We start from the raw sequence: 11690 nt of genomic DNA, 5'->3' as shown, positions 1-11690 counted from the left end.
TCCTGAACGTACAAGACTGCCTGGTGTGGGTCGACCTCGGTGGGGTTCAATCATAGCCTCTTGCCTCCCCTGAACCTACAAAGACTACCTTCGAGACCTTGTACCCTGCAAACGGCGTCACCCTACCCCTTCGCCTCTGAGGCCACACCTGCTCGACTACATCTCGTATCGAAGGAACGATACACGGCGAGAATGGACATCGAGTCGCACAGACGCTTCTCCAACGATAGCGAGGCGAGTTCGACCGCATCCTCGTCGACGAGGAGGAGGATCTCGACCGCCTCGGATACCACCATCTCGCTGGGCTCGAGGTTTGCGAAGGGCAAGGACCAGACATCGAGCAGCCTGCCCCCGACCTCCTCCTCGGCGGTGGACAGGCCGTCCGAGCACGAGGGCCACGCCACAGGGCCCGAAGCTTCGACGAGTCGGCGCTCCTCTGTCGATGCACCGCGGAGTCTGATGGATGGCTCGTCGTCATTCAATGGGTTCGCCACGTCAAGCTTCGCGAACGCGGTGGCTGAGGTCGCCATATCCCCTAGCAGAGTGGACACGCCGCCGCGATCTCTCGCGTCCTGGCTTCGACGAGGCCCAAAGACTCGTACCAGCTCTGACCTGAATGGACAGGCGGACCGCTGTGCATCAGCCCGGCCGAGCTCTGCCACCAAGGGTGCAGGGTCCCAGTTGACATTCGCAAACGCATGGTCCTCCATCGACCGCGCCGCATCCCCTCAGACCGAAGTGATCCGCAGCGCCGGAAACTCAGTGGATGAAGCCTACCTCTCGCCATCCGGCCGCGAGAGGTGGAGCGGCTACGAGCACGAATGGCGCCTCTCCTCATCGAGCGATGCGTCCCGTCCGATTGCGGCGAGTCGACGGTCCTCGCTGCTCGAAGGCAACATGTTCAGCATCGACGATCCCGCCCGTCCCAGCTCGCCAGGGTCACTGAGAGCACGCGATAGCGAGGACGGGACGGGCCCATACGAATCAACGGCTGCGACGCCCAATCAGAGCTTGACGCAGGTGCTCGACTCCTTGGACGTGATCCTCGCTCCCGAGCTCACAGATCCACGCGCGAGGGAATTTCGCCCGACTAGACTGCAAAGGGAGCAAGCCGGCGCCACAGCGGGCCAGCGGACGGGTCCGCACCCCGCCCTCCGCAGTAATGTCGAACGGGATCGGACCATCGGCGAAAAGACGAGGTTCTCACTGCAAGCGGACGGCCCTACGGCAAGGCGGCATGAGCCCAAGAGCGGTTGTCAGGGCCGAGACAAAACCTCCTCCAGGTCGCTGGATGCGATTCGCACGAAGCCCCCGCCCGTCTGGTCTACGAGGGCGCTCGCACGCTCTGGGGCGACGCAGCCAGAGAGGTGGTCGGGTCGGCTGCCCAATCCGATTGCGTACCTCACTCTGCCGGATGAGACTCGTCGCAACCACCGAATGCTCGAGCACAAGGTAGATCTGTACCTCTGGTATCGAGAGCAGGATCGCCAACGCCAGCTGCAGTCTGGTGCTCCGTGAACAGGTCGCATATGATGACAATCGCATCGTCGCAGAGATTTGTGCCGGGGAATGCCAGTCGGTGGAGCGAAGTATCGATCAGAAGAGGTCGGATGCTCTCGGGCGATTTGGGCGCGGCTCGCCTGGCTGTCTAGGTGGTGGCGCTGTGCTCTGCTCAGTTGGCCGCGGAACCCTGTCCGGCCGCTCGACAGCAGTTGCTGTCTCGCCTGGTCCTCCAGCCTTGACCTTGCGTGTGATGGCGCTAGGCATGCTAGCGCCGCTGTCACCCATGTCGTCCTCTCCGTCGAGGTCAAAGGTCAGCATGCCCTTGGCCTTGTTCCGCTTGTCCTTCTTCTGCTTCTTGTCCGCCTTCTTCTTGATCGCTCCGCCGCCTTCATCCGAGCAGCCGCGCGCTTCACCTGCTAGCTCGTCGCCGTGCGCCTTGCGCTTTGACCGCGGCACAAAGGTGGGCCGGAACGAGGTGCTCGGATCGCCGAGCGACTCGTCCGCTTTGTGTTTCTCCTCTCGGTTTGCTGCAGAGGTGTTCCTTTTCGCGCCCAGGGCGTCGTTGTCGTCGTCTGCGTCGCTGTCCTCCTCGTCCGAGGCAAAGATGGCCTTGAAGATGTCGACAGAGGGCTTGACGTACGTCGTCGTGTCCGCGCCCTGCCTCTCGTCGTCGCCCAGGCCGAGCGTCTCGATCGATCTGCTGCTTGCGCCGCCATGTGCTGTGCCGCGTCCGGTCGCGCTTGCGGCTGCGGCTGCGGAAGGCGGCGCTCTTGGCGCGGACGCCTCCCAGGCTTTGGCTTGCGCGAGGTCCTGGATCTGCCGCTTGTTCCGATCCCACATGTCATTGGCTCCGACGTCGGCTTGTGCTCGGTTCCTGGCGCTCGACGATCCACAGAAGGGATCGATTTCTTCTCGACCTCTGCTGGCATCGACAGCCGTATTGTCGTCCTCGGTCCTGCCCGGGTGAGGGTCAGGCACGTTGAAGCGCTTGCAGAGCAGGCGAACAGGGTACCATGGCTCAACGGTCCTCGTCAGGCGGCCAAACATCCCGGCCTTGGCTGCGTGCTGTGCCGGTGTCAGCTCCACTTCCGGTTCTGCAGGGTGGTCCCCTTCGCCTCCCTGTGACTTTGGAGCGGGTCGCGGCTGCGGCTGTCGGAGCCCCGGTGCGGGCGGGGCAGTCTCTTGCGCCGCCGCTTTGCTGCTGGCGCTGGTGAAGCGGCTGGCCATGGCCGTGCTCATTGGCCGGAAGATTGCCGCACTCTTGGCAAATTCCCTCAGCTCGTGCTGGAAGTGGTCGTCGAGCTGGCCGGGCGAACGTTGGACCTGCACGTTGGAGGCGGGATCGGCCTGTGACTGAAGATAGGTGCGGTAACGCGACTGCTTGGCCGGGTCATCCCCGAACGGCATGAAGCCATGCAGCGCAGCTTTTGCGGTGGCCGGATCTGTGGGGGGTATCTCGATGGCGGGCGGAGGCGCGGGTCCAGCCGGTTCTTGAGGAAGAGATGCTCCGGCGGCGGCGGCGGCGAGGCGTTCCCGCGCCTTTGTTGAGAGGAAGTCTGAGAGTGCAGGGGGCGGACCTGGCATGCGTGCTTCGCCAAGGATGGTGCCGCGGGCGGTGGGGTCGAGCGCCTTTGGTGCACTGCCCTCAACCCTGCCGGGTGCGGCGGCCGGCGCCATCGTCGGAGCGTGCGAGTCCCAGATGGCCTGCGGGTTCGGTTTCCAGCCTTTCGGAATGATCGGCGGCGCGAACCAGGGATCCGGAGCCATCGATTTGGACGCTACCCTGAACCCCACGGCAACCTTGCGCCCGTCCAGCCAGGTGTTGACCCCGTCGGCGGTGCGCATCTCCGTCGTCCGTTTCGGCGCATCGATGCTTGTCATGGCAGCCCGGGCGTCCGTTCGACTGCTGCGGACCAGAGTCGACGTGCGAATGTCCGGCTCACCGGCAAAGACGTCGGCCTCGTCGTCGGAGTCCGCGCCTGACGGGGCAAACACAGGACGCCCGGAGGGCTCGCCTGGTCTCTGCCCCGCAGCCTCGGACCTGACCTCGGTCAGGAGCTCGTTGAGCGAGCTGGACCTCTTCCAGCCGAGTCCCGTCCTGTCCTGTCTGCCCTCGAGCTGGACCAGCACTGTGTTGGGCGGCGGGAAGAGGTGCTTGTCCGCCTCTTCATCAGCCTCGTCGCTGGCGGATCCATCCGCTTTGGGTGCTGCGCCAGCCTGCTGCACCCCCATGAGGCGCCGTCGTTTCCTCGCTGTCACTCGGGGGCCCAATCCGTGTCCATCCTTCCAGCCCATCTTCCGAAGTAGTTTGAAGCCGAGCGACGTTGAGGTCGGGCGAACCAAGTCTTGGAGGGCCGCAGCTGCGATTCCTCCATCCTGGTCACCTCGATGACCACCGAACAGCCCCAAGAGCGGATCGTGGGATGGATCGGCAGCATCTTGGAACGTGGAAGACGTCTTGAGACGGGCCGAGTCTCTCAGATCTGCCAGATCCTCCTCGTCCATGAAATCCTCCGGGCGGCTCTGGACAGGAGTCGTCTTGGACTGGCCGCCCTTGGCCTTGTCGGCGCGAGAGGATCGGAACGAGGACGGGGTCCAGCCTTCCTTTGAGCCGACCGTGTTGAAGTAGCCCGCCGAGAATCCGCCGGTGAAGGCGCCGTGGAAGCGCCGCCGCCCCTGCTCATCGCGTGCTTCTTGCTGCCATATCGGCTTGTACTCGTTGGGGTCTCTTTTTCTGTTCTCGAGCGAGGGCAGAGGCGTGCCGATCTGCGGTTGCGATGTCAGACCAGACGAGAGTAGTGACGACGTTCCAGGAGGTCAGTACTGCAAGGCGCCTCACGAGGCGGGCAGCGCCGCCAGCGAAGGAAGGTCCACTCACCTGGCAGAAGTTTTCGGAGAGCCTGGCCAGGGTGGCCGGGTCGGCCTCCTCGAGGCGTCGTCGGAGCCTGTTGGTGGCCATCTCGTGAGCGCCTCAATCTTGATATCGCGCGGCGCGGCTTGCACCTTGTCGCCTGGCTCTCGGCATCTGGCGATGAACGAGTGGACCTTTTCTGCCGGTTTTTGGTGGTGATATTGCAGGTGGCTAAAAGGAGCGTGGGTCAAAACCGCACGGGCTGGAAAGATGGCAGGCAGCCTCTGGCCAGCGACACGAGTCCAAGGTGGAGGAGGGAGGCGCACGTCTCGTCTCGTGCGAGACGCCATTCTGCCCGCGACGCCATGGCCGGCGATTGGCGGCCCGCGGCAGGCCTGCCAGAGCAGGTCCGGGACCCGGGGCGGGCACTAGGGGATCAGCGTAGTTAGTTACATGGTCCCGACAGCTCGGCCTGCGGTTGGCGCGACACAAGGAACCTCGAAATCGGAGAGGCTTTACGCCACACCGACCGGCAGCTGCACCAGGCACAGGCCGCGCAGCCCTCGGCAGTCACTCCAGAGCCTGCTGCTGCCTTCGACCTCCTACCTGTCCGACCCAGAGCCCTCTGTGCGCTGGATCCTTCGGCCATGGAGAAAAGGTCCCGCTTCGCCACTCGATACCGGCCTTCTCTGCCCGGCCGGCGTCGCTTCCGTGTCGCCAGAACAGAGGCACATCGAATCAAAGAAGCGGCACGGGGAAAACGCAGACTTGGCGCCCATGAACTCACCTACCGCACCTCGGCCGCGAACGAGTCCATGCGTAACGCAACCTTGCCTGCGAGCGTGCATCGTGCGACGCCACAAACGGAGGGGCGGGGCCGGCGTCGGCTCCCGAGCTCGTTTTAGGGCGAAAAAGCAAGGGGGCCCAGAAACGCGGACACCCCGTCGCTGTGGTGGCCGACCAAGGCGACGGTTGGGCATGCTGTACATGTACATGTAGGTACCTACAGGCTACAGGCCAGGGAGCCCCGCTAGCGCACCATCCTGTGTTGTCGACGATCGCCATTGCTTGTGCCAGGAGTCCGTACCGGTAGGCAGGGAGCCTCGAGAACTTGCGCCCTCGTTGTGTCGTCGCTCGACAACCGGCTGAGCTGGCCAGCCTCGGGCAGGGCGCGACCAACCCAAGCGCGCTCGCTGCCAGGACCAACACCGTATGCACCTGGCAGGCAAGGTCCTCGGCCTCCCTTCCGTCCAAAGCGTCGCAGCATCGAACGTGGTCAGCCCGGGCTAGGGGCCTTGACTGGCCCAGCTGCAGTTGGCAGATCCTCCTGAAGATCTTTGCCAAACGAGCGGAGGCCCAACCCTTCCTTCTGTCTCCTCCAGCCCGGCGGCGGGCCTCTCCATTCGTGACCTGCAATGGGACACGCACAGATGCGATCTGGTGCCGGACCTCGATCTCGGAGAGCGAGGCCAAACATGTACTGTACAGTATAGGCTCGTGCGTGGTTGCACGGCTTCGACCATGACCTCGGCGAGGGGACCCACGCGAGGCGTGAAGCCAGCGCCGCTACTCGGCACCTGTCCTCGGGGTCTCAGAGGCCACCAAGCAAGCCAGCCAGCCAGCAGGTACCAAGCGGGGTTGTCAGGTTTCACCAAACGCCTGCCTCTGCTCCGAGCGAGGCCCCACGCTCACTCGCCCCCCGAGCGTCGGCTGTTGCAGCCCAGCCACCCTGCCGTCGTCAGCAGTCAGCACCTACGTCCTCCCTCCCTCGTTCGTCCCTCTGTTTGCCTTGCAGTGCGCAGAACGGCCGTCAAAGCACACACAGGCAAGAGCACTGTGAGTCAGTGTACTGTTGCTCAGGCTGCGTGCTGCGTCGCTCGAGTCGAGGGGAACGAGCGAGCATACATAAATTGTATTCCTGCTGCCCGCCGGGACAAACGTCGGATGCTCGTGCAGACAGGCTCACGGATAGCGTCGAAGGCCAAGCGCTCGTCTTCGTGGCCGCATGTGCTGCTAGGGACCTCACACACATACACACATGTTCCACCACTGCGGGTCGTGTCAGGGGGGATAGGGCTGGGCGACGGCATCCCAGGGCGCGTTCTGTATGCGCCTGCCCAGCGACTGCAGGTCCTCGACCTGTTCATACTCAGCGCTGCTGCCATGCAAACCGGTCACCAGCAACGACTGCCTGATCATCATCGTTCTTCTGGTCACTCCCTCTTCCTCGTCCCCGTCATTCTTCGTGGCTCCCTCGTCTCGTCCATCTCTCATCTATCATCTTTCATCTCTCATCTCGACCTCGTTCGCGTCCTTCCCTCCTCTGACCTCGTCCAGCATCGTCACCGATCAAATCGCCATTCATTTGTACCTATACCCCGAATCGTTGGATTTCTGGCGCCGCCGACATTACGAACTCGACCAGCCCGACAGCATCACCAGACCGGCCCTGTCGACCATCTCGCCGCCATACCGCCTCATCTCAATCTTGCCAATCTCACCGGCCCTCGTGTGTGTGCAGGGACCCCACGCACGTCTGCCATTGCTTGCGTCGCAGCGCCCGCATGCCCTCGTCTCGATAAGTGCTGTCCGCGCCGCTTCTAGCGCATCCCGCTCGCCATAGGGTCCTCCAGGGAAGGCATCCCGTACGACTGCGACCGGGCCTCGAGATCTTGCCACGGCCTCCCCGTCCGCCGCGCCCCCTCTAAGGATGGCGCTCAACTTTGCCGATTCGAGTCTCACCACTGCGTTCAGGCAGCTAGAGCAAAGCACTAGCCGCTGGGACCACATAATCCTTGGCTACCGCGATACCGACGACACCCTCTTTCTCTATGAAGCCGCGGCGGGCGGCCTCGACTCGGCCAGGGCCAAGCTGCGCCCAGCAGAGCCTACGTTTGCCCTCATCAAGCACTCGCAGAAGATCCTCCTCGTCCTCCTCGTAGGGCCCGACATCAGGTGAGTCCGGTCGACCGTGCGCACTGCGTCCCGCTATCGTCCTTGACTCTTATCGACTGATGGTTTCCGGGCCCTTGTAGCGGAGTGCGGCGTGCCCGCGCCTTTGTTCATATGAGGTCGCTCACGGGCATGCTGGGCCCCTCGGTTTGCGCCTCGACGACCATCGCCCAGCCCAGCGATCTCACACTTGCGTACGTCAGGTCAAAGCTCGGCCTAGGAGACGGCTCTGGGCTGTTGCAGTCTCCGGCAGTGGTCGCCTCGCCGAGATTCAGCGACTACGGCACATCTCGCCGCGAGGATCAGCTGCGCGCGCTCCTCGCCGATCCGACGCTCGCTGCACCAAAGAGGGCAGTCTCTGAGATTGGGACGGGTGCCTCGGCATCCAGCGGAGCCCGGCCGGACTGGTCGTCGCTCAAGCAGGAGCCGAGGCCAAACTCTGCGAGGGAGCTCAGGATCCTTGCCTGGCGCACCGCCTCGGGCCTGGCAGCACCCATCAGTCTCGACGAGGACGACGCTGCAGGCTCGCGCCCGACCTCTGGACGCCCTTCGATCGGAACAGACAGCGAAGGCTCGTCGACCATCCGCCCTTCGGAGAGTGGCAGCGTGCTGGGCTTCCGGGCTGGCGGGCAGCGCATCGAGTCGCCCGTGGCCTTCCGCCTGTCGGAATCGGACGAGTCGCGGCGACTGGCCCAGGAGCGCAACCGTTCCATTGAGTTTCGGAGGGAGGAGCTGGCTAGACAAGAGGCGCTCCATAGGGACAGGCTCAACGCCGAGAGGGCGCGGGTTCGCGCCGACGAGGCCATCCGCGACGAGGTGATGCGCAAGCTGAGGGCGGAACAGGCCGCCTCGGGGCCTTCAAGCCCACGGCCGCGCTCCAAGCCCCCGGCTGTCCCGCCGCCAGCGTTTGCCCCACCGCCGCCGCCCACCTCGCCGGCACCTCGCAAGGCCCTGCCACAGAGACCACCAGATTCGAGGGTGCTCAAGTCGCCCACCATCCTCGTCGAGAAGCCGATGCCAGACGTGCCCTACTCTCCCGAGTCCAACAACGACTCGGACTGCCGATCCGCCCAGGGCAGGGAGCGCCAGCTCTCGCACGAGCACGACAGCGTCATCAGCTACCGCACCGCCGATCTCTGGAGGGTGGCCAACGAGAATCACCCCGTCGGTCCGCTGCCAGACACACCCATCAGCGTCCGGACCAGTCGGAAGAACTCTGCTCCGCGCTCGCCCATCCTCTCCGACCGCAGCAACGTGATGCAAACCGCGGCGGACCTCTCGCCTAAGATGGTGGGCTTCCGCAAGCTTGCACGTTCTCTCGAGACTGAGGGCCTCGAGGGGCGGACGTGGATCGCCAAACACTCGCGGGAGGCCACCGAGCTGACCCGGTCAGCTTCGCACTACAGCAGCGATGCGCCATCGCTCTTTGACAAGGAGCTCCCACCGCCGCCACCCGAGTCCGAAGCGACAACGGACCTGTCCTCGCCTGTCGACGACGTGGGCGGCTTCGCTGGCGGCAGCAGCGAGATGGATAATCTCAAGGCCAAGGCGCTCGAGGCTCGCCAGCGGGCCCTGACGGCGGAACGAGCGGCGCTGATCGAGATCGAGAAGGCCAGGCAGCAGCAGAGCAGGCTTGAGTGGGAACTGCAGGAGGCGCAAAAGAGGAACCAGGACCTCGCGGAGCAGGAAGGTCTGCGGAGGGCCAAGTGGGCCCGGGAGCAGGCAGAGAGGGACCGGCTCGATGCATTTGAGCGGAGCCAGCTCGAGGCGGCCGAGCGCCGGCGCAGGCAGAAGGAGGAGCTGGCACGCCAGGTGGCGCTCCGCCAGGCCGACGAGGCGAGGAGGGAGAAGCAGAGGCTGGACAAGGAGCAGGAAGAGGCGCGCATCGAGGCCGAGCGGCGGCGTGCTCAGGCCGCCGAACGCGAGGCGAGGATCGCCGCCGAGATGGAGGCGCAGGCCAAGCGCAAGACGGAGCTGGCCGCGAAGCAGCGCAGGCAGCTCGCCGAGCGCGAGATGCTCACCCTCAAGCTCGAGACGCTGGCGAGATACGACAAGGTACTGCTCGAGGGCGTCGTTGCCGTCCAGAACGAAAAGTCCTTGGTGAGTGGGGTGGAACGGCGACGGCTACAGGCATGGCCACGACCCTTGTCCAACGCAGCGCATCGTGGAGATGATTCTGACGAGGCCTTCTCCCGATCGCACCATCGACGCTGCGCTCTTCAAGGTCTGGAGGCGCAGGTACTTTATCCTCCAATGTGGCGGCCTAGACCTTTACAAGAGCAAAGAGGTGAGCCTGCGAGCCCGGACCATTGCGCCGTCCCAGCGTTGCGTGCCAGCAGCTAAGTCAAACTCTCCGCCGTCCTCTCCCATCGCAGGACGCCTCGCTTTCCGAGCCCATTACGACGATCCCGCTGCGGGGACGCCTCAAAGCGGTCTCAGATGCGTTTGAAGAGTGCCAGATGCAGCACAGCCTCAAGGTCGAGATCGCGGCAGAGGTGGCCGCGGTCGACGAGGGCGAGGGCTGCGCAACCGCCCCCGCGGATGCAGGCCGTGCCGCCGAAGACGGCGAGACGTGGTTCCTCAGCTTTGAGACGGACGAGCAGAAGCTGTCGCTCCACTCGGGCATCCATGTCGTCGCGCGCAGCCGGCCACGCAGGTCCACGGGCGCCAGCTGATCCGCCCAGTCTGGCACCCATCGTGTGCAGTGCATGCTCGTCCGTCCCCTCTCGACCCGCTGTCGGCCCCGTAACAGTGTACTTTGTACTGCCATCGCGCGACGGGCATCTCCGGTGTCGGACAGAACGACTGGTGAGAGACAGAGCAGAATTCCGAGTGCAGTGCTAAGGAAGGAAGGAGGGGCCAAGCAAGCACGGCAGCGGCCAGGCCAGCTGAGCCAGGCGCCGAGCCTGTCGCTGAGCCTGGCACGTGATGCCATCGCGCCGCGACGCGACGACGAAGCCGGTCCTGCCATGGCGTAAAGCCGACGCAGATTGCCTCCGCCGACGTCGACTCGGCTGGCTGGCCGGCTGGGATTTTCCACCACGTCCATCGGACCCCTACTCTGGCCTCCTGTTGCTCTGTACTGCAGCCTTCTCGCTCTGATCGACGCCCTTGCCCACACGATGATCTGGTCCGGCCTGTCCTGTCCTGGCAGGCGATGCGATGGAATCATGGCTAGATGATGGCCCACGACCGTGGGCACCTCCTTGCAGTTCGGAGCGGCGTCGGCAGGCGGGCAGGCAGGTCGCATGCCTGTGCTCTGGCATTTTTTAAGACTCGTTCCTGCCTGGCTAGAGTGCTCCTTCCTCATCGGAGCGGCGGCCGATGTCGTCGATCCGTCTTTGAAGCGCGCAGAGTAGGCAGAAGAGCGCGATCGTCGTGTCGGACGCTGAGCGCCAGCATTGCCCGAGGTAGGCGTGCAGTGGCGACGAGGTCGACGGCGACGATGGCTACATGGCAGCGCCGAGCTGAGCACTCCGATCCCAAGCAGGTGGGGTTTGGGTCGGGCGAGGTGGTGAGAGGGAGTTGCAGCCGGCGGCGCCGAGCCAAAGCAAGAGGGCGGCCTGGCAAGCAGGCGGGGTCGGCAGCGAAGCTGGAGCTGGGGCAGCTGACGACGGCGAGCAGCGGGGGCAGGCACGGGCGATGCAAGGTGGGCCAACGACCGCAGCGGCATCAGGTGCGGCCAGCAGGAGGCAAGCAAGATCGAGCAGCGCTGGCCTGCGCAACAGGCAGCAGGGTAGGCAGCTGGGATGGGCTGCTGTGCTCGGTGCAGGGGCTTGCCCCCGGCCCCCGACCGCCGACCGCCGACCGCCGACCTGCTGCTTGCTGCCTCTTTCTTTCACCAGCCGGCTGGACCCTTGCTGCCTGTATGTGCGATCGGGGCGCTCGCTCGGACTAGCTGCCCACCGCGCTTCTGCGCTGTTCGGGCTTCTGGCTGCTGGGCCACCGACGAGCGGCTTGCCCGCCTGTGCCATCCCGGTCGCGGGCCGAGAGAGGGTGGCGGCCAGGTTGCAAGCAAAGGCAGGTGCAGCGGCAGCGACAGAGCATCACCTCGGTGGCGATGGGTGAGACCCGAGGGATCGGCCGCGAAGGCAGCTAGGGGGGAGGTCGCGGCCATCGCCCACCAGCCCAGACCAGCAGGCAGGCAGGCAGGCAGGCAGGCAGGCAGGCATGGCAGCCAAGAAGGCCGCCTCGGGGTTGATGTCAAGGCGCGCGTCGGGCGGACGGGGCGGACATGCTTTGCAGCTGGCCAGGCCTGGCCTGCCAGCCTAGCCTGTCCCACCTGCCTCTCTTTCGCCCGCCTCTGGCCAAGGCCAAGGCTGACGCAAAACTTTGCGAGAGGGCGGGAAATGGGAAAAAGCGGGCCGTTCCCGAGGGGCAGGCT

The 11690-nt window shown here is 65.0% G+C and overlaps 3 protein-coding genes across 3 annotated transcripts; 2 read left to right on the top strand and 1 right to left on the bottom strand.

Moving 5' to 3' along the window:
* Positions 1-192: 192 nt before the first annotated feature.
* On the top strand, positions 193-1518 carry PFL1_00920 (uncharacterized protein; the record flags this gene model as incomplete). The annotated part of the gene is made up of 1 exon (XM_007878421.1): positions 193-1518. One exon carries the CDS (start codon positions 193-195, stop codon positions 1516-1518), a length of 1326 nt encoding a protein of 441 aa, XP_007876612.1.
* Positions 1519-1596: 78 nt separating this feature from the next.
* Positions 1597-4462, bottom strand: PFL1_00919 (uncharacterized protein; the record flags this gene model as incomplete). The annotated part of the gene is made up of 2 exons (XM_007878420.1): positions 1597-4269; positions 4382-4462. 2 exons carry the CDS (start codon positions 4460-4462, stop codon positions 1597-1599), a joined length of 2754 nt encoding a protein of 917 aa, XP_007876611.1.
* Positions 4463-7420: 2958 nt separating this feature from the next.
* Positions 7421-9981, top strand: PFL1_00918 (uncharacterized protein; the record flags this gene model as incomplete). The annotated part of the gene is made up of 3 exons (XM_007878419.1): positions 7421-9406; positions 9531-9593; positions 9682-9981. The coding sequence occupies 3 exons, from the start codon at positions 7421-7423 to the stop codon at positions 9979-9981; spliced, it is 2349 nt and encodes a 782-aa protein (XP_007876610.1).
* Between the last annotated feature and the right edge of the window lie 1709 nt (positions 9982-11690).

The sequence above is a fragment of the Pseudozyma flocculosa genome (genome assembly GCF_000417875.1).
Source record: "Pseudozyma flocculosa PF-1 unplaced genomic scaffold scaffold00002, whole genome shotgun sequence".
NCBI lineage: Eukaryota > Fungi > Basidiomycota > Ustilaginomycetes > Ustilaginales > Ustilaginaceae > Pseudozyma > Pseudozyma flocculosa.
The sequence above is the reverse complement of the archived record's forward strand: the minus strand, read 5'-3'. Positions and strand labels throughout refer to the sequence as shown.